Genomic DNA, 20,878 nt, shown 5'->3' with positions numbered 1-20,878 from the left:
TGGTGCAGATACTAGACAGTCTTCCAAAGAGAAGTGTAAGTGGGAGGATGGGCCGCTGTGGTATGTGTTGTCCTGATAACACCCACAATGTTACATTTATTTGCTGGATACAGGACACATTGCGATAGAGTCTGAAACCTAATCAGAGAAGTATTTTCATATTAAGTTTCAAAGGTTAAGGACCTGCTCACTGAAATACGTGGCCTCCATCCATTGCATGCTCTTCACTCCCTCCAAATGAGTCATTATTGAGAAAAGATTCAATGAAGTAAGATTAATGAAACTGAGACGTATTTCATACATTATTTTAATTAAAAATTTCTTGCTCGATTGTTGAAAGAAAGCAGAATGTAATATTCTGGAAACCATTAATGTTATGAGAATACAAGGAATTTGAGAACCTGAACAGATCGGAAGTTTAAGTGCAAGTTCTAAAATGGGCCGACCACTATGAATAGTATGACTTGAACTTTATGTACCTGAGGTTCAGGTCATTTCTATGGGTTGGTTGAAAAATTGTTTATTCCTAGTTTAAATAAGTTAATTACCAATTAGGTGTGGTCCAAGATCAAGACTCATTTTTCATGTCCTTGACCCTTATTGTTAACATTAAGTTGGCAATTTCCATACAGTTGGTATATCATGGGGAATAATTCCTGAAGCAGAGAAGAGGCAACAGTTTCTCTTTGCATTGCAATTCTGCTATTGATGCATCACATTTCCACTTTATAACCAATATCATTTCATAATCAATGGAAGTTCTGACCTCTAAGAATTAGGACCTTTGGCTGGGTCAGTTGAATAATTTCTATAAACGACATTCAACAGATTCCACAAAATTCAAAAACCACTATAAAATATTATATGCCTTGGCGTTCATCCATAACTCCTGTGCAACTGGTTTGACTTATAATGTACTGCAAAACCACTCTTCGCTGCAGGTTTTTTTATATAATTTTTTTGATGGGACTTGTTTAGATCTTACCCACTAGGCAGTCTCTGTAAATCACTTGTTAGCCACCCATGAACCCACCCTGATTAACCTGTAGCATTTTGATCCATGTGGACCCAGCTTAAGGGAACCATCATGCATATGCGAGCATTCACAGAACCATGGCCCATGTGCCATTGGTATGTGATATCCGCTTGTGGGCCGATAACGGAAGAAAAGACTGTTGATCCTATTGCAAGCAGAGACAGGAATAGGACCGGATCAAAACATTGTTCTTTAATCCATCAAAGTACAAATTGTACAGTACATGATTGGTTGACACGTTTCCAGCCATTTAGATTTAGGTTCAAAACGTGTTAGCCAACCATGTATTTTACAATGCTTATGGATATTATTACATGAAAATTTTGAACTTTTTATGATAATAAAAATAATCTTACTTTAGCGCCATCAAATCCCACAGAGCTTTACAAATCATAGGGGACATATACAAATATAATATTACATTACAGAGTGCAAACAGTCATATGGAACAATAGGAGTGAGGGCCCTGATCACAAGAGCTTACAGTCTTTGAGGATGAGGGATGACACAAGAGGCATAAAAGCTTATATAATGGTCCAGACATTTTTTTTTATTGGGGAACAATATGAAATAATTTAATGAATAAAAATTCTGCTGCTTGTACCAGCCATCAGCCGCCATCTTATGTACAAAGTCCAAGGTCATTGTGACTGCAGGGAAGCCTGAAGCTTGGTATATACAGGCAGCCCCAAGGTTACGTACAAGATTCTGTAGGTTTGTCCTTCAGTTGAATTTGTATGCAAGCCGGAACTGCATACTCTACAATTGTAGCTCCAGCCAAATTTTTTTTTGGCCTCTAACAATTGGATTTTAAAAAATGTTAGATTCTCATAAGAACCAGGATTAACAATAAAGCTTAAATGCAGACACCTGTGATAACTGTTATAGCTGTTTATTGTAGCCTAAGGCTAAAGAACAGTAAATTACCAATATCCAGAGGTCTGTTTGTAACCAGGGGTCATCTGTAAGTCGGATGTTCTTAAGTAAGGGAACCGCCTGTATCTGGTGTTTGCCAGATAAATAAATAATAAATCAATAATTGTTAAAACTCAGATCACAGTTAAACAAGATATGCTTCTGCATCAGTGTAGCTACAGCATTCTCAAGGCATGTTTGGTTCACTGTGCCTAAAAACAAATGGTAGATTTCCTTTAAGAGAGAGTTGACATTTCATGCAGTTAGCGAGTGTGATAGGCTTGCCTAAAAAGATGGTTTCAAGAGTACTTTTGAAACTTTGGAGGTTGGGTATTAGTCTGATAGTCTGGGGAAGGTCATTCCAGAGAATTAGTGCAGCTTGGGAGAAGTCCTGGAGATGTGCATGTTTTAAATGAAACCTCTCTTCTTTGGCCTTTTGGACTCCTCTGCAGATCCATTTTGAAGCACATTGGCAGCTCGATCTGTGACAAGGTCTATAATAGCGAGGAAGGGTGAGCTGTAGCAGTATTTTGTTTAACATATTAATCCAAAATTTGTGGTTCGGGTAATTGGCTCACAGCCATGTGAATGAACCCTTAGAAATGCATTGGTATACATAGGCTAGCACATGTCCAGAAACAATGTTCATGTGCAAGAACCCTTAAGTCAGCTGCACGTAATTTGAGGGTAAAATTGTATATGTCTGTTCTGATTTCAATCCTAGTGCTAGCCAGCCATCTGTTTTTGAAGTCCTAGTGTCATCCTCATTGTGTCAGGTTTTCTCATTTGAAAACAATGACCGTACAAGGATGGCACCACTTAGATCAGAGTAAGCAGACACAATAGACTATCAATCAGAGTTCAATCCAATGTAGACTTGGACAGAAAATCATAGGAGAAAATAGTACTATGTGGTGGTAAATACCATCCGTATAGCTATTCCTTTAATAAATAGATGTTTGACAAATTCCACTACATTCTTTATGAATGATGAATCAGAAATATGCTGTTTGTTTGTTTGGGGTTTTTCTTTAACTCTTTTTTTTATTTTAATAGTTTACGGTTTATCTCATGTTCACAGAGACCACCAAAGGGTAATGGATATCAGATCATTCTGTGCAGAATAATCATATTTACAGCCCTATCCGTGTCCTGGTGCAGAGTGGGAGGTTGATGATGTGAAGTGAAGCAGCTGGTAGCTTCATTCCTGGATGATGTCATCCAACCACCTTAGAAGATAGAAGTTTTAGAGACACACTGTAATGCACACTCTGGGAAAAGACAAGGAAAGGGGACAAAGACAGTAGGCCCTAACAATTGGCCCACTACACAGAATTGCATTGAAAACCCTAATGATAAGGGGCAATTGATTGACAATTCCTTCCTATGCCAGAGTGCAAAACTTGTAGACGAAGACAAGCTAGTATAAACAGATAAGAAAAGTTGCCAGAGCCAGGTCACAACAAAGAAGGCAAACTCAGTTCAAAATCACAAAACAGTGGAATAGTCTGAACCCAAGCCAAAAGTCAGGTTACCAGGAGACAGCTATCAGAATCTAAAGAGCAGTATGAAACCAACTAAGAACTTCTAAAGCTAACACCCTAGCAAAGGTGGGCAGGACTCTTATGTTATATCAGAGCTCTGACCTCAATAAGGATTGAGACAGAACTCAGAAATCCTCGGTACCTCATTGCATTCTCATAGGCAGCAAGCACAGTTATATGTGTGAAACTGTGTTTGCAGCAAACACTATTTGTATATTTGTTTCTTTATGCGGAGGCTTCATTTTTATAAGCCATGTAACTTGTATGAAGTAGATTTTATTGAATACCATCCCAGCATATAAAAGATGACAGGAATTATGAATGCCATTTTTTTACAAATCAAAATATTTGATTTGCCTTATCATTGTTCTCATTGTCCAAGCCAGAAAATTGCATGGAGTCAAAAGGTTGTTACAAGACTGTTATCATCATCTCCTCTCTGCTAGTTCTTCTTTTTTCCAAACTCCCTCCAACCATTCCCCTCCTTAATGTAGCCATTAGCTGACCCTGTGTTTAAAGCAAATCTCTGTCAACTCACGTCTGCAGGTGGAAGGGGAAGGGAAGAAGATCTTGCAGAGCAGAGAGGAGTAGATGATGATGACACCAACGCTCCCATGATTTGGTGCAGTTAGCTGTCAGGGAGCCCGGTAACTTGAATTAAAGGGGTATTCCCATGAAGACAAGATTCATAAATATACTTAGCAAAACAAAATAACACATTCTCTAATTCACTAACAAAAATACAGCATTTCACATTTCATATTATTCAAACTCTAGGCAATTAGGTTTCCGTAGCATTTTTATTATTATAATTAGGTAAAAATGTGTGATCCTGGTGACAGTTTACCTTTAGTACCTTTACAATTTACCTAGATGTCATAAGGTCAGATAATCATGTACAGGCAGTCCCCGGGTTACATACAAGATAGAGTTCATAGGTTTGTTGTTAAGTTGAATTTGTATGTAAGTCGTAACTGTATATTTTATAATCATAGATCCAGACAAAAAAATTTTTGCCCCAGAGTTTCAAAATTTTTGGCTGTAATAGGACCAATGATTATCAATAAAGCTTCATTACAGACACTTTACAGATTAATATTGCTGCCTAGGACTATAGTAAAGCATCCAGAGGGCTTAACATAGGTCACAGTGGGCAGAGGGGTCCATCTTTAACTAGGGGTCGTCTGTAAGTCGGGTGTCCTTAAGTAGGGGACCGCCTGTATAGGGATCTTTGTAATGACAGAACAGGTAGGTTTGCATATATACACAGCTTCCTCTGCTCTAGGTTGTCCTTATGGTGTCACCCACTGTGTCTCTCTTCTCATAGTCTGTCAGAAACAGGGAGAGGGGAGGGAGAGGGAGCCATAACTTTGCTTCTGCTGCTCCTCCTATTCAGCAGATATCAGAGATTTAAATTAAACAGCAGATTGGGTGTGCACAAAGTACAAAAGTAAGTAGCAGGAATACTGTATCACTTGACGAACATTCAGGGATTATCCACGAGGCAGTAAGAGTGGCCAACCACTTTAGAGTCATCTCTTTGGTAGTAGTTTTTCAGATTGCTTTGTGGAGACCATTGCTCGCGAAGGTAATGTAGGTATGTCTTTCCTATGAACCAGGACTCTTTTTACATTTTATGGCAAAACATTTAGATAACAGGATAACAAACTGGACACTGTCATAATAGTATGTGCAGAAATTGGACAGAATGTTCCTGGCTCAGTGTCTTGATGGAGATAAATTGTACAAGAATCTTGCTTATCGTTGAGATGCAAGATCTGTTTTCTCAGTGCCTTGTACTCGGCGAGACATTTTGAATGTAGTAATTATGTTAAAGTAGATTAGAATTATACAATTCTGGAGAGTAGCTAGGGGACACCCGACAGTGCTCTTGGTTCAGAAAATATGGGGAACTTATAAGAAGATAATGGAGATAGGACCCATTACAAAATATACCTCTTTATGGGATAACCCGTACCTGGGGGAAATATATATGCTGGAAGGTATGCAAGGGTGGAAACAGCAGGGAATAAAAATGCTTGCACAATTATATGACCAGTCTGTACTGAAATCATTTCAGCAATTGGTGGATGAATTTGAGCTACCCCGTTCATTGTTCTTTCAGTACCTTCAAATTCGCCACGCTGTGCAGGCTCAATTCGGCCCTGAGGAAGTGATGTTCTCCTCCATTAAAGTGATGCAGGGGGTAGTGTCTGCTAAGCATATGAGGGGGTTAATATCTCTTGTATATATGGTCTTACTGGATAAGGTGTTGGGGGACCCAATGTCAGGGGTGAGAAGAAAGTGGGAGGAGAGAGTCGGGAGCATGGAGGACGAGGAATGGGGGGAAGTATTGTCATCTCCAAGTACGCTGTCTATAAATGTGGCGCAGAGGCGATCGCAGCTGTTCTTACTCCATAGAGTATACAGGACGCCACAGGTGTTGCAAAGGATGGGTTTGAGGGGGGATGCCTGCTGTCCAAGATGTTCAGAGGAGGAAGCAGACGATCTACATATGTTCTGGACATGTAGAGAGTTGGATGATCTGTGGAACAGAATGCTGGAAATGATACACAGGGTGTTTGAAGTGGAGGTGCCAAGGAATCCAAAAGTGTGTATGTTGGGGTATGTGGGAGAGCTTGAGGTTAATAAAAAACAACAGCTGGCAATAGCTAAGGTGTTATATCAGGTGCGCAAATCCATTGCCATGCACTGGTTGGATGCTGCCCCGCCGAGGGTGAGGGAAGTGCAGAAATTTTTGAATAATACCATATGGTTGGAGCTGAAGGTGTATGTGAGAAGAGGTGCGGTGGATAAATTTGAGAAGCAGTGGGGAAAGTGGCTTGAGTGTCCAGGGATGGCATCGGAGGAATTGTCGCGGAGCTGGATGCGGGCCAGACCAGGGGGAGTGGTAGGAGTTTAGAAATGGTGGGGTATCCTAGTGGAGGAGGGGACAGGAGGGAGCGGGTTAGGAAGATTGTAATGGTGGACCAGATCACAGGGAGGGAAAGGGTTCTGGGGAGGTAAAAGGGTGGGTTTTATTGTATTATCAATATGTTCTTTTTGATGCAGTTTGTAATATGCTTAAAATGTAAAGCTGTAATTTACTCTGAGATATCGGCGTTAATAAAATGTTTTTTTGATTTAAAAAAAGAATTATACAATTCTGTTGTCTGGGAAATTTACAAATTTACAACTCATTTAGCAAAAAAAAACAACCCCTTGCACAGATCAATTGCCAGAAAATCAACAATTTAGGTCTTGGAAGGGTACAGACACAAACAAATTATTTATGCCTCATAGTGAATACTGCAATGTTTAACTCTAAAAGCCATTGATATTATTGTTATCATTTCTCTGTATGAAATAGTTAAAGGGAACATGTCATGATAAATTGGCCTAATAAACTACTACCTGTATGTCGTCAGACAGCTGAGCAGCATTTAGATCATGTTTCTTTCATGGTCCAGTGTGGTGGCACCATCCAGAAAATCAACTATGAAGTGAGATGTAAATTGGTTTTATGAAGTCAAGGAGGCAGAAAGTTTAACACTGAAGTCAAGCTTTCCCTGCCTTAAAACGCCCTCTACACTGTAATTGTCCTGCGTCTAGGGACATCATTGATTTGATCTCCTTAAGCCCAGCACATGATGTCAATCACATGGAAGGATGCTGGGAGAGCTTGACTTCAGCGTTAAACTCTCTGCCTCCCTGACTTTATACATCCAATTTACTTCTCACTTGAAAGTAGATTTTTTTTTTTTTTTTCAGATGATATCACTGACCTGGGCCATGAAAGAAAAAAATGATCTAGAAGCTGTTCAACTGCTTGACAACGTACTAGTAGTGGTTTGTTAGGCTAATTTCTGATGACCGGTTCCCTTTAAGAAAATGGTTGCTTTAAAATCTGCAAATTGTTCTACAAGAATAAAAAAAGATGACACAAAGATGCAATAAGGGGGAAAATGCTAAACATTGGGTTAAAATCCCGAATTCTACATTTTTTTTTACTATAGTGTACAGTCAACAATGCCTTCTAATGTTTTTGTCAAAACAACATGAAAGGAATCACAAACTGAAATGTTGCAAGTAGATAGTTACAACATTTGCTGTTACTCTTTTAGTGTAGACATGTACCTTCCATAGTGGTGTACAGGTTGCTTTTCCTTCTGATCCCTCCATATACACTACACACATGACCAGGCTTGCTTCTCGAAAATAGGAACAAGGTTGTGTCAGACACCCCAATTAATTTTAGCCGAAACAAAAGAAATATGCAGTATAATACTTTTGGTCCTTATTTCCTTATATGTGCCATCATGGGAATAGTCTGCATCCCGCAAACATGTAATGGGCCCATCCTGCCAATTTGGTGGGTTAAGCCAAGTTTGATCTTATGTGTATGGGCAAATATAAAGCCAGTTTTAGGGAACTACGGTAATCATTCAGGAATTACAATGATACTTTGTTTCTTCATTGGTGTATTGGTATATTTTTATGATATGATATTCTTATATCATAAGATTTACAAGGTCGGTCATACAGTGTTATTTTAAGCAGGACTCTTATATGATCTGACCATAACAAGATGGAAGTCACCTGCAGATAAACCAATGTGTAATATTAAGTTTCCTTTGACACAGAAACAATAAAGCAACCACTTTGCCGACGGCCGTGTAATAAAATATAAGGGCTATTTTTGTATGTACAAAAGTCAAAATATATATTTATATATTTCTTTTGCCTAAGGGTTTTTCTGATGTATTTTTATACAAGTATTTGGTAACTCCTGTTCCAGGTTTGCTAGAGAAAGTAACAAACCCACAAAAGGCTGATGGAGAAACTGATATTTACAAGGTGGACAAGGGAGAGTTGCCCTTTTTTTACTGAGCCTTGCAGGTTATTTGATGATATACATAAATATACATACATGTATAACTGCAATTGCACCCTACCCTGAAGAGTTGGCACAGTAAAATTTCTTAGTCTTGGAATGCAGATGTTGGTGGTATGGTGATCATTGAAAGAGCACAATATCTTCCCCTACACGTGTTCATTTGGATAACATTAAGGCGGGTTCACATCACGTTTTATGTATATCTTAAGTGTATATGTCGGGAAAGCTCCGGACAGATACATTGTATACATTAACATATAGTGGCAGATGTGGCAGTGGTATATGTCGTATCCAGGGAAAAAGGCAGGATTGAAAGACGTCGCAAGCTACATTTTTTTCATCCTGCTCCCTCCTGTGTATATGCTCAAGTATGACCCTATGGAGAGCGGATGCAGCATATTGAACCCAGTGTTATTGGCATAAATATGTATGTGCTTTTATTTTACATAGAGTGTATATTTGATATATATACATACATATATATACATGAAGCCTTTTCAAGGGCATTGCTGTAAACACCCACATTCCTTGGAGTATGTTACACATTGCATTTCTATGATAGCCTCATCTTTCATTAACCAGTGCACTTGAGTCCAGCATGATGGTGCCAGTAGGTGCTTGTTACCAGCCCATTGTATACAATCCTACATCACTTTCTTTACAGGAAACAGATGTAGTCAAAGGATCCCACCTCCTACTTGAGATGTATTCACATTACTTGATGTTGCTTAGTTTCAAAACATTGATCTTTTTATGTATACAGTTTGTTTCTGTAATGTAAGCGTTTGTGTTGTAAAACTTACGACAATGGTAACTTGTGAGGGGAAGCTGTACGGCAAATAATACAGAAATAACTAAGTCACTGTTTGTCTTATGCAGGATAGCCGTTAGCTAAGGGATCTAGATGCAAAGACAGATATTTATACAAGCGAAACACTGTAGATTCCAGATGGAGATGCAGTTCCCAAATCCGCGTCTTTTAGCATCCAGTATAAGGGTGCATTTTTTCCCCGATTTGGAACGCTGAAAAATGGCGCCAACTTCCTCGTGGTTGCGTGGTAAAAAACGTTTTATTTGTTATAAACCAATCTTTAAAAATCAAATAACGCGTTTCGCGCTCGTACCAAGCACTTCATCAGATTCAATCTGATGTAGTGCTTGGTACAAGCGCGAAACGCGTTTCAAACGCAATTCAATCTGATGCAAGCGCTTGGTACAAGCACGAAACGCGTTATTTGATTTTTAAGGATTGTTTTATTGAATTTGAAGGGTTTTTTTACCACGCAACAACGAGGAAACTAGCGCCATTTTTCAGTGTTCCAAATCGGGGGAAAAAACGCACCCTTATACTGGATGCTAAAAAAGATACTGCTCCTTAAAAACGGTGTTGGGGATCATGTGTAGAATTGGTGTGTAAAATGGTTGTTGATTAAAAACTATGTTCCCAAAACATCATCACACGTGTCTTTGGATTGTGTGACCATTGACTTAAAGGTGGGAAAGCCACAAATAAAATTTACCAGGGTAAGTAAAATACCATATTAGTCACCCATGTAGTACTTACCCACGTATAGTATTTTTTTATTTGTGGCCAAGCAGTTTAAATATGGCAATGCCACAATATGACCCACATCTTGTAGACAGGGATAGCACATTTTAGATGAAAGCAGTCTTGCTTTTCTAATACTTCACAATCTCTGTATCAACTATTGATATTATACTGTATGCCAGGAAAAATACAATCTGAAATGGCTTTACATGCTGTTGAATAAAGAGAACACCCTTGGGTGATGTCCTATTTGCCCCTCCCCACTCCTTCACAACCCTGCACTAGGCAGTATAGTCTTCTTGCCCTATCACTATTTGTTTCCTATAGTTTACACAATGACGAATGGAATAGCTAAGATGCTTTATGCAGTATGGTGTTGGATGCTATATACTAGATATTATATATAAAATAACTATTGACTTTATTTCTTTGGGATAATATATAGTATCGGCAGTATCACTCTGATATGTTATATTAGCTGATATTGATGCAATAGTAATCTTTCTCTGACTGAGCATAGCATTAATGTAATCCCTGCACTCTTAAGCATAACCCCAGTAAAATCTCTTAAAGCCCTGGCTAGCCATCCAGTGTGAAAGTGTATTAGGGCCTAAGCCTCCTGTAATCCTACTATTATTCGAGTTGACATAATCTGTACCCTGTGCCTTAAATGTGATCGCTAATCGGCTATGAGCTGGCATATTCATGTTATATTTGGTTCATTTCCTTGGCAGAGCGTTGTGCCAGAGGCACATAACGATGTTGATGCTGCGAAACCGACCGGACATTCAGTTGTGGAAAATGGGCATCAATCTTACACTGGTAAGTATGGAGGAAAATAGTACAGTATCACTTACTTTTAAAGGTAGCTCTTTTGGATAAACACTACAGGTTTTCCTTGATGCCTTTGTATTTAGTTGGTGTGATGCCTATATAGAGTATTGGTAGACAGAATGGCTTCCTGAACAGCTTATGTGTCTTCTTATGTAGAATTATATAATATTTATTCAAAGTAAACCCTGTATATGTTCTAAAGCGAAACCTTGCTATTTGTTATACTGATGTTGTCTGATTTAGAAATCCCTTTGCCAATTGAAGTCTTCTTGCCTAATTCTTTTCCCATACATGTTCAACAGAGAAGGCCAAGGCCCCATTGGATTCTGTCGCTGAGGCTCCCACAGCTCCATCACACGAGCACTTACCAGCCATGTCAGTCCGAATGCCTCACCTGCCGGTCACCGCAGTGAAAAAAGTTTGTGGAGAAAACCACTCCACCACCTCCAATGGTAGCAACCGTCTACAGGCCTCCGAACCAAAGAGTCCAGTGGAGATGCCATCAAAACAAAGCAGTACCCAAGGTAAAAACGGAAAAGGAAATTCCGGGTTAAGTCTCTCATCACATCATACGTTCACCTAAAGACTTGCCAACGTTTCACGTTTTTATTGAGTTCCATTGTTTTACGACATTTTAAAAATACACAGAATTCTCTTGCTCTGGTAAGAAGTTCCTGAGAACATAGATCCATATCCCATTACCAAAAGAATGATGAGTTCAGCAATCAAAGATAAAGTTCATCTTTGCTGACGATTCAACTAGTCTAAGAATAATGCTCCAAAAGTGTGTATTAAACATAACTTTTACTTTATCTGTTTAAAAATAAATGATCAAGCGTGTAAATGCTAAAAAAACAGCTGGACCACTGTCCCAGCTGTAGACCAGTCTTGTGCCTGTGGAGACACCACACAAAAGGATGATGGACAAACACAATACACCAGCTAACAGCAAGTTAACCTGGCAAGATTTGGGGGTCTTAACTTAACTTATCAATGCGGTTAGTGCTTAGGTGTTGATCCAATTAGGTCTTTTTGGTCCAAATCCGGTCCTTGTGATATGTCAACACCTGGGCTTGGAATCAATAGGCTTCAAGGTTCACAAATAGGCAACAGGGGGGAAGGATACATGTAGGTTGGGGCAAATCAAGACCCAATTGCAAGTGTGTGCCTATGTTGCGGTGTGCATGTAAATGTTTAGTAGCTAGAAGTAGTAGAAGGGAGGAAATAGAGCTGAGAGATTTGTAGTCCAATGTGCAGTATAATTAGCTTTATAATGGTTCACATCCTTCATTCTTTAGTATGTCAGGTTGGATGCTGCGGCTCCCTGACATTGTGGGCCCCATAGCAGCTTCTACCACTGTCTTTTAGTTATTTTACTTTTGCCTGCTGGCACCAGCCTTTTGTTTTTTCTTTGGAGCTGGTTAAACATTGTTAAGTAAATCCTACATAATTGCTTAAGTTATCCATCAAAGTGTCAGATCACGCTTCTGTAAGTGATAATTTGGTGAAAATAATAGGTTATTAAGGGTTAATTGGAACTGTTCTTAACAAAAAGTGATAGGTATAGTAGATTATTGATGTAATATACTGTATAGTGCAGTTCATGCTGTGCCATGCACATTTTTTTCCCCTCTAAATCTTAATAAAGGGCTTGGACTACATTTTACATATAATGCCTTTTCTCCAGGATCTAGACACAAATCTTCAAAGGAGAATGAGGATCCCATGTCCACCCACATGAATGGAGGTCAAATATGCACACAGGTGTTGTATTCATTTCTGTAGGACTTCCTGAGATAGGTGAGGCTTTTGCTTATCTTAGGCAGCCCAACAGAGATAAAGGTTGCGGCAGCACGCATACTAGACTGCACTCCATTTATATGGGGGGGGGGGGGGGCTGGGCATTAGTTGTCGTGATTGCTAAAGATCCCAGTGGTTGGAACCCCACCAGTTCTGCACTTACATATAGCCGATTAATCTTATAGCTGGTACCCTGAGGCAGGTTATTTTATACTGAAGAACTAATACAAATTTTAATATAGAAAAGCTGCTGCCCTTGAGCATTAAAGGGGTTTCCACTTTCAGCAAATAATTTATATTGTTTGTGTAATGAAGAGTTATGGAGTTTTACAATATACTTTCTGTATCAATTCCTCATGGTTTTCTAGATCTCTGCTTGCCGTCCTAGGAAGCTGTGGATTGTAATCTGTCCATGGTTCTGTGATGTTACACAGATGCACGGCTCGTTAGAACACACAGCAGATTCCCATTTCAGCAAATAAATGCTATTCTTTGTATAATGAAAAGTTAGACATTTTTCCAAAATACTTTATGTATCAATTCCTAACAGATTTCTAGATCTCTGCTTGCTGTCATTCTATACAAAGCTTCTAGGTTTACTACTAGTGGACAGAATTCTCACCATGGTCACACAGGTGCACAGCTTGTTAAAACGCACAGCTCTGATTATTCTCTGATTATAACGAGCAGTGCACCTGTGTGACCATGGTCAGATTTCTGTCCACTGGAAGTAAACCTAGAAGCTTTCAATAGAATGACAGAAAGATGGTATGTGCGCATGTGCAGGGCTGCCATCAGGGGGGGTTGCATTATTTTTTTGTGGGGGTCAGGGGGCCCACAATATTTGCCAGTCAGGGGCCCCAAACTTAGTGGCAGCCCTGCGTATGTACATATGTGCTGATACGTGCATATATTCTCACCTGAGTTGCAGGTCAGTGCAGGTATTTGGGGAAATGCAGAACTTTTTGCTGTCAGGATTGGCTTGTTGAACCAGCTTTTGGTTATGAGCTCTATAAAAATCAGTTTATTTTGCATTTTCTTTTTAAAATTTTCAGGAATTTGCCCACAACAATATATATCTTTTTAGTTAAGTATTTGCTCACCATGTATCTGACATATGGTTTATTATGCTAAAATGTCAGACTTGTCAAGTGCAGCATTGGCTCTCTGAATAAAGTATGTGACATTTTCCTATGTGTATATGACAGGCTAGTACAATCTGCTTTAAAACCCAATCTGGCTAACAAATAGAACTTTTCAGCTGCTGACCGACTGGTGAACCAAAGGGTAAACATAGTGGAAGCAAGCAGAGTATACTGGCACATGTACAAGTAAGCGATGGGGTGAAATATATTTTTTATATAAGACCCTGGAATATCACGATACTTCATGTTACGGCATTGAGTTATGAACAGTTATGAGTCCTTCCACCTGCATAGAATTTGAATAGTCACCAGTATTATCAGTAACTTACGTTGTACGATTGGCTTCCTGTTAACAAGAATTAATATAAATATAAAGCAATGCTAATAGATGATTATGGAAAATATAACTTTACGGGGCAAAAGTATAAAGTGTCTAAAAGATAGACACTCCAAAGTTCAACGATGGTCTCAAACTGCAATAGGTCTATTAAAGCGTCTGATGCTGAATGTTAACTCTAAGTTTAACTTTGTAACTTGTATATTGATAGCTTATATAAGTGGTGGCGAACCTATGGCACGGGTGCCAGAGGTGGCACTAGGAGCGCTCTCTGTGGGCACCCAGGCCTTCTCCCCATCACAGAGTTAACTAGACAGAACTCAGGACGTGCCACACGCGGCACCATTTTAAAGTAACACATCCTTGGCTACCTGGGACTACAGAAGGAGTTAGGATGTGGTAAGAGCTGGAAAAAACTATTGAAAGCTGAGACAGAGCAAGGAGCAATAAGTTACTGCTTAAATTGCCATGTTGGCACTTTGCAATATATACGTTGGTTTTAGTAATTGGTTGGGTACTCTGTCGTTAAAAGGTTCGTCATTACTGGCTTATATAGTCACCAACTTTTACTCAAATAAGCTAACATCCCCTCAGGTAGATTATAAAATCATTTTTTTTAGCAGTCCCTCTTTGTTATCAGTGGCCAACCCTTTTAATATAAAAGTCCACGGGAGGAGTCTGTCACGTGACCCACAGGAATGAGTCTGGACTTCCTGTAACCTCCCGTGTTCTGCTGACTTGCAGTGGATGGAAGGGGCCATGCAGTCATTACTGTCTGCATGCCCCATCCATCAAAACCACTCCTGTATCAGTGGTCGGAGGGGTGCCAAGGACATCTGCATGCCCTTCCAACCATTAATATCCCCCTTCATCTACTGGAAACCAGCAGGACACAGGATGTGACAGGAAGTCCTGCTTCTGGCAGGTCACATGTCCAACTTTACTTTTAAGTGCCATGGATAAACCCTCCCCCCTCAATGATGCCATCAGCATAGGCTGACCAACACCCTGACAAGTTAATATTTTCATGGAGCGCAGCCTCATTTTTTGAATTGTGATATATATACAGCTAAATCCTGTCATAAACCATAACCCCGTGAGATCCCAGAATGCATTGATATTTGTTTGAAAAGGGATATAACATTTTATTTAAAAAAAAAGCCCTTCCTCCCTCCCCAGGCTGCGCTGGTACAGTCTTGCACCTTCCCAATAAAACAGGTGTTGTTTAGATGACATCATTGTGAATACTTGCTGATGGCCTGGATGCTGTTCAGATGAAATCTAGGAATCTAAACACTTTATTCCATCTTTTCTCTCTGCTTTGTGTATCTGCTAGGTGCTGTCAGGACGTGGAATGCCAGCGTTGTCAGGACAATGGGTGTAACGACAAACTCTGGTGAGAATCTCCTTGTGTTACTACTCAAACTCTGTGCCGTAAGGCAGAGGATTATCTGATGACATGTGAAATATAGCCATTACATAGAAACTATTAGGAACACAGTTGATACCTTATTTTAATGTGCTGCAGGCACCAGTTATAACACATAATCCCAGCAAGGTGGAATTTATCTACATGTGCTTGTCATTTAGTAACCTTCTCCTCTTTCAGTATAAACCTGGTGTAAGTTATGATGTAATAGTGTGTTTTGTGTCTGTGGTAATTCATGCCTGAAAAGAACATTGACAGCATGTGCAAGTGAATAAATATAGAGAGAGAATTTTTTTTATAACATTTAAGGGCCCCTTATTTTCTGGCCTTGTAAATAACATATTGTAATGTAAAAAGTGGCCTTTTGTGGCTTCTTTAGTGTCCTTTTCGTGAAATATATATTTAAGGAAAAAATATAATGATGCTCCACTGATATATTGACAAGTTCTCTTTAAATTCCATAAAAACTGCCACCCTCCAATATATAACTTTAAAGGAAACCTACCACTTGAAGTGGCAGGTTTCCGATGGCAATACCGGGCACCAGCTCAGGCTGAGCTGGTGCCGGAGCTTATTTTAGTTAGTGTTTTAAACCGCGGTATCGCGGTTTAAAACACTTTTTAAACTTTATAGCCGGCGCAGGCAGGTACGCGCTCGGCGCTTACCGTGCGCGCGGCTACATAGGAAGTGAATGAGAGCCGCGCGCATGGTAAGCGCCGAGCACGTACCTGCCTGCGCCGGCTATACAGTTTAAAAAGTGTATTAAAACGGCGATACCGCGGTTTAAAACACTAACTAAAATAAGCTCCGGCACCAGCTCACCCTGAGCTGGTGCCCGGTATTGCCATCGGAAACCTGCCACTTCAAGTGGTAGGTTTCCTTTAAGGATTGCTGCCCTTACAGACAAGAGCTTGTGTATTTTAGTTTAACCTGAAGCTTTACTTCACTTCTGAGCTACTCAGAAATCAGAAATTTCCATAAAACCCGATTTCAATTGTATTTGTCTTAATTTAATGCAACATTCAATTACCGGTAATAGATTTATGATATTTTTCTGTTTTCCAGAAAAAAGCACATCTACTACAAAATCTGCACAAAGTTACAGTGTTTCAAGCTCTTCAGTCATCTCTGAAAGGTAGGGATTGTTGCTCCTGAGATTAATGTATCAAAAACAAAACAATTTTATTTAGGTATAGTCTCTAAAGGGGTTTTCCCATGAAAGAAAGTTCTAAAATTTGTATCCCCTAGTGATGTTTACACAATAAACATAATTTTTAACTCCTTATTTTTCAGTGTTAGTTTTATTGCTGTTTTTGGTCCTATCACTCCCTAGACAGGTCAGTGTAAGAATCCAGAATGTGGACAAGCACCAGCTGAGAAGAAACTTTATGATTCCTCTGTGCTTTGAGATGCTGTGTGCTGACAATGTGCTTAGATTGTCATAGTATAGGGTTTATGTACACTTCTGAACATTCTACTAGTATCTGACTCATAGAAAAATAGAAATGAGACAGATCAAACATGAGAGATGATGAGATCAATGAGATGGATATATAACAAAATGACACTCTCAGCTCTGCTCCCTTACCCAAGCAATAAAACACACTGTCAGCTCTGTTATAAAGACCTGTAGAGTAAGTCTCTGCACTCTGCTGCTTGCTAGCAGGAAGTGCCGTGTCTAAGCTGGTCTTGCAGTGGGGGAAGGGCAGGAGGCAGAGAGCACTGCATCGTGCAGACAAGAGAAGCTATTCATGAGAGGAATCCGACCATAGTCAGAAGATTTACAGTCATATCCAGGTACAAACAAAATTGTATACACCAGTGACAGGTTGAAAGTATATTTGTAAAAATATCCCTACAAGAAAAGAATCCTGAAGGGCATAAAATATCAAGTTCAAACTTAATATAAAAAAAAGAGAAAAGAAAAAATATTGTCCAGGAATTGTGCAGCAGTTTTGTGGTTTGCAGTTGTTGCAGGGGAAAACTTGAATGTTTCACCCAGAAGCATTGGTAAATTGTTGTGCAGAAAGATCCTGTAAAGGAACAATACCCATGAACAGTGGTGGCGAACCTATGGCACTGGTGCCAGAGGCGGCACTCAGAGCCCTTTCTATGGGCACCCGGGCCATCGCCCCAGCACACCAGACAGGACTCAAAGAATCTTCCTGCAGTTCCAAGCAACTTAAGAGATACTGCTTTCAGTCATATTTTGATACTGACTTCGCTACTTGGGAGTGTAGGAAGAGTGAGCATGAATAGACAGGGCCGATTTATCTTTGGAGGACCTTCTGCTGGCCCCATGATTCTCTGTGTACAGAGGCACACTGGAAAGAAGCTAAAATGATGCAAATTTTCCACCTTTCTACTGTGTTGCTGTCCTCCGGAGGTCAATATGATTGAAAGTTGAATTACAGGGAGCAATAAGTTACTGCTTTAAGTTTTGGTTGGCACCTCGCGATAAATAAGGGGGGTTTTGGACACTCGTCCGCTAAAAGGTTAGCCATCACTGCCCATGAAGAAGCATAGGGGTGAATGTTGCTTTTCAAAGTTTTCATGAATCATGCCATTTTTGGTCCCAAATCAGTGGTGTCAGCAGGTGAAACTGGTAGAATAATATAATTGCCAATACTATTACACCAGGTTAAATATGAAAATGAACTTGTGTATATTCAAGAGACATGAAATGCAGTAAAAGGGGTTTTGCACATTCACCAAATTTTTGATAATATTTGTGTAATGAAAAGTTATACAATTTTCCAAAGTACATTCTGTATATTTTCCTCACGTTTTTTTTATTCTCTGTTATTCCAAAGGAAGCTTCGTTGTTTACGTCTAGTGGACAGACATCAGTCAGTGGTCACACAGGTGCACGGCTCATTTTAACACACCGCTCTGATTACTATGTGATACTAACAAGCGGTGCACCTGTGTGACATCACATGACCATCCATGGATTTCTATTTCTAAACCATGAGGAATTGATATTGAAGGTAATTTGGAAAATTGTATAACTGCTATCCATTACACAAACAATATCAATTATTTGCACAACCCCTTTAATGTTCCACATAAATAGTTGATGTCATCTTCTTATTTATAATTCTATCCGTACACTTAAAAAAGCATTAAGGACTCTTTCACAGTCAGTTTTTGTTCAGTATTTTGCAATAGTATTTGTAAGCCAAAATCAGAAAGGAGTCCAAAACATGTAACTGATAAAGATCATTGCATTTTCCCTTTTTTTTCTGTGAAGGTTTCACTTCGGAATGTGGTTTACAAATCCTGATATGAAATACTGTCAGTTGTAAAGTGGCCTTACATGAACGTTCAGCCGTGTAGTGCATGAGAGGAGAAAACCAAAAAAACAAATAAAAAAAGCTGTATACAAACCTGCATAATATATCCAGAAACCATAGTGCTACTGTTTTCTTGGGATGTTCTACATGTATAAGTAGTTTATGGGTTGCTTATATTATCAATTCTATCTGCTGAGCAGCGGATTTGTACCTAATCCCGTCCTTTAGACAAAAATCGGTAAAACCTGTAAAATAAAAAAACAGCGTAAATCCCTGAACCAGTTATCACAAGTGTTGGCACATTCTCTGCACCCAGTCAGTCTGGATTCCTGTCACAAAAGAAAAAAAATCTTTCATCTCTCTTCAACTGTAAAGATGGCAGTTTCAAAATCATAAAGCAAAAATTTCATAAAACCTTTAAAAAATGGTGAAAACAAAAGAGAGATCCCACCCCAAAACTTGTTATTCTGGATGTTCAAGTATTCGCATGGTTCTCTGTCTCTCCTGATATGTAATGCAGCCGCTGACAATGAGTGATTGATGACTTGGCCGGTAGATTAGGACATGTCTTATTTAGGAGAAATGGTCCCTTTACAAGAGCTTCTTGGAATTGTTTGAACATGTAATAAATTTTACGCTTTGCTGAAGACTGTAATTTAAAGAAAAAACAGAAGTTGCATACATATATATATATAGTATGTGCTGAAATGAGGGGTGGCATGTGATATTAAGAGCATTGTATATTTGAATGGTTTGGTAAAAAAGAATCTGTCTCAGGTTTTTGGTGATGTAAAATAGAGATCCTGGTGCTGGGTCTCTTACTGACGCCTCTTGATGTATCCGGGCAGTGCCTGACGTAGAAATAAGCACAGCTGACGACTTCTATGTCGCCGACGGCAGCGAGTGCGCCAGCGCGGGACGGTAACGCCGGCCCAGTCCCTTTGTGCCTTCCGCTAAGCCGGCGGCACGCCCCCCCCCCTTCGCGCCCCACTTGTGTGAAGGTGACTGAGAGAGCCAAATAGTTGCAAGTGCTAGCAATACGCTACCATTTGCTCCACTGACGTGGCACAGACGTCCTGATAAATATGCCCACTGATTTTTTTTGTTTCTTGGGAGGTCCTCGAGGACAACGACATAATGGCAGATTTATGCTTGTTGGGTGTAATTGTTTTTGAGTGTCCTGGTTTGCGCCTTGTTTATCTTGGTATTCACTGCCTGTAATCTGCTTCCAGATGCTGTCATTTGATTTACTATTGAATTGCACCAAAAAGTAGCAAAAATGTACTTTTTTTTTTTTAGGTTGCGCCTACAGACCTTGCCAAGATTTAGCTAAATAGCAAACCCCTATAATAACTGCCGCACTATTTTTGACCAACATTTGACCAATGTTATTTTTGTTTTTTAAGTAACATAAGGGATAATTTTATACTCAAAGGCCCACATTTATTAAATTGTTTGCACCAGTTTTCTGTCTGACTTTGGACTGAAAAGAATGTACAAACTGCTTGTACATGTATTTATAAAGTGTCTGCGTCAGTGTCCGTTTGCACACTGTGTCTGCCTCCTCCCAAAATTCTGCACCTAAAGGGGTGTTGCTGTCTACCTTGTGTGCTATCTGATGAATCATCATTTTTAATGGAATACAGAAAAGTCACAGTTTGTTGCTATTATCTCAAAATGCTGGATCATATGTTGCAGCCTCCGAAACTGTAAGCGAGTGGAACCCTTTGCTTTGTATTATATGGGAGTTGTGTTGCAGAGTCGCACCGTGACTCAACAGAATTGTGACACGCGCTCTATGTTAACGGTGCACCAAAAGAAACTTGGTGCCCACTTCCCGAGCAGAGCAGGGTACGCCAGTTTCATGAAGACTGTGCACTAGAATTTAATAATAGGGAACACTATGCATATTGGAGAGGCAAACTCCAGGGGGGGGCACATAACTAAGGAGTATTCAAAACTCTTGTTGGGGAGGGATGGAATACAAGTTACTATAAGTTATGATACCAAGTTGCCGCCTCCCCTTTGTAGAATAATCTTTGCAGTGGTTCCTGAGCATCCCTTTATAAAACCTATATGTGTTCTCTCCAGTCTAT

The 20,878-nt window shown here is 39.6% G+C and overlaps 1 protein-coding gene across 1 annotated transcript in view; it reads left to right on the top strand.

Moving 5' to 3' along the window:
* SMTNL2 (smoothelin like 2) overlaps nucleotides 1–20,878 on the top strand; it is a 71,002-nt gene that overhangs the window by 27,180 nt on the left and 22,944 nt on the right. Inside the window, exons 2-5 of the mRNA XM_072138089.1 lie at nucleotides 10,676–10,763; nucleotides 11,078–11,299; nucleotides 15,394–15,453; nucleotides 16,552–16,621. Of these exons, the coding sequence (XP_071994190.1) occupies nucleotides 10,676–10,763; nucleotides 11,078–11,299; nucleotides 15,394–15,453; nucleotides 16,552–16,621 (440 nt within the window). The remainder of the gene's footprint in view (nucleotides 1–10,675; nucleotides 10,764–11,077; nucleotides 11,300–15,393; nucleotides 15,454–16,551; nucleotides 16,622–20,878) is intronic.

Source organism: Engystomops pustulosus, chromosome 2 (assembly GCF_040894005.1).
Source record: "Engystomops pustulosus chromosome 2, aEngPut4.maternal, whole genome shotgun sequence".
Classification (NCBI taxonomy): Eukaryota; Metazoa; Chordata; class Amphibia; order Anura; family Leptodactylidae; genus Engystomops; species Engystomops pustulosus.
This window is presented reverse-complemented; position numbering and strand designations above follow the sequence as displayed.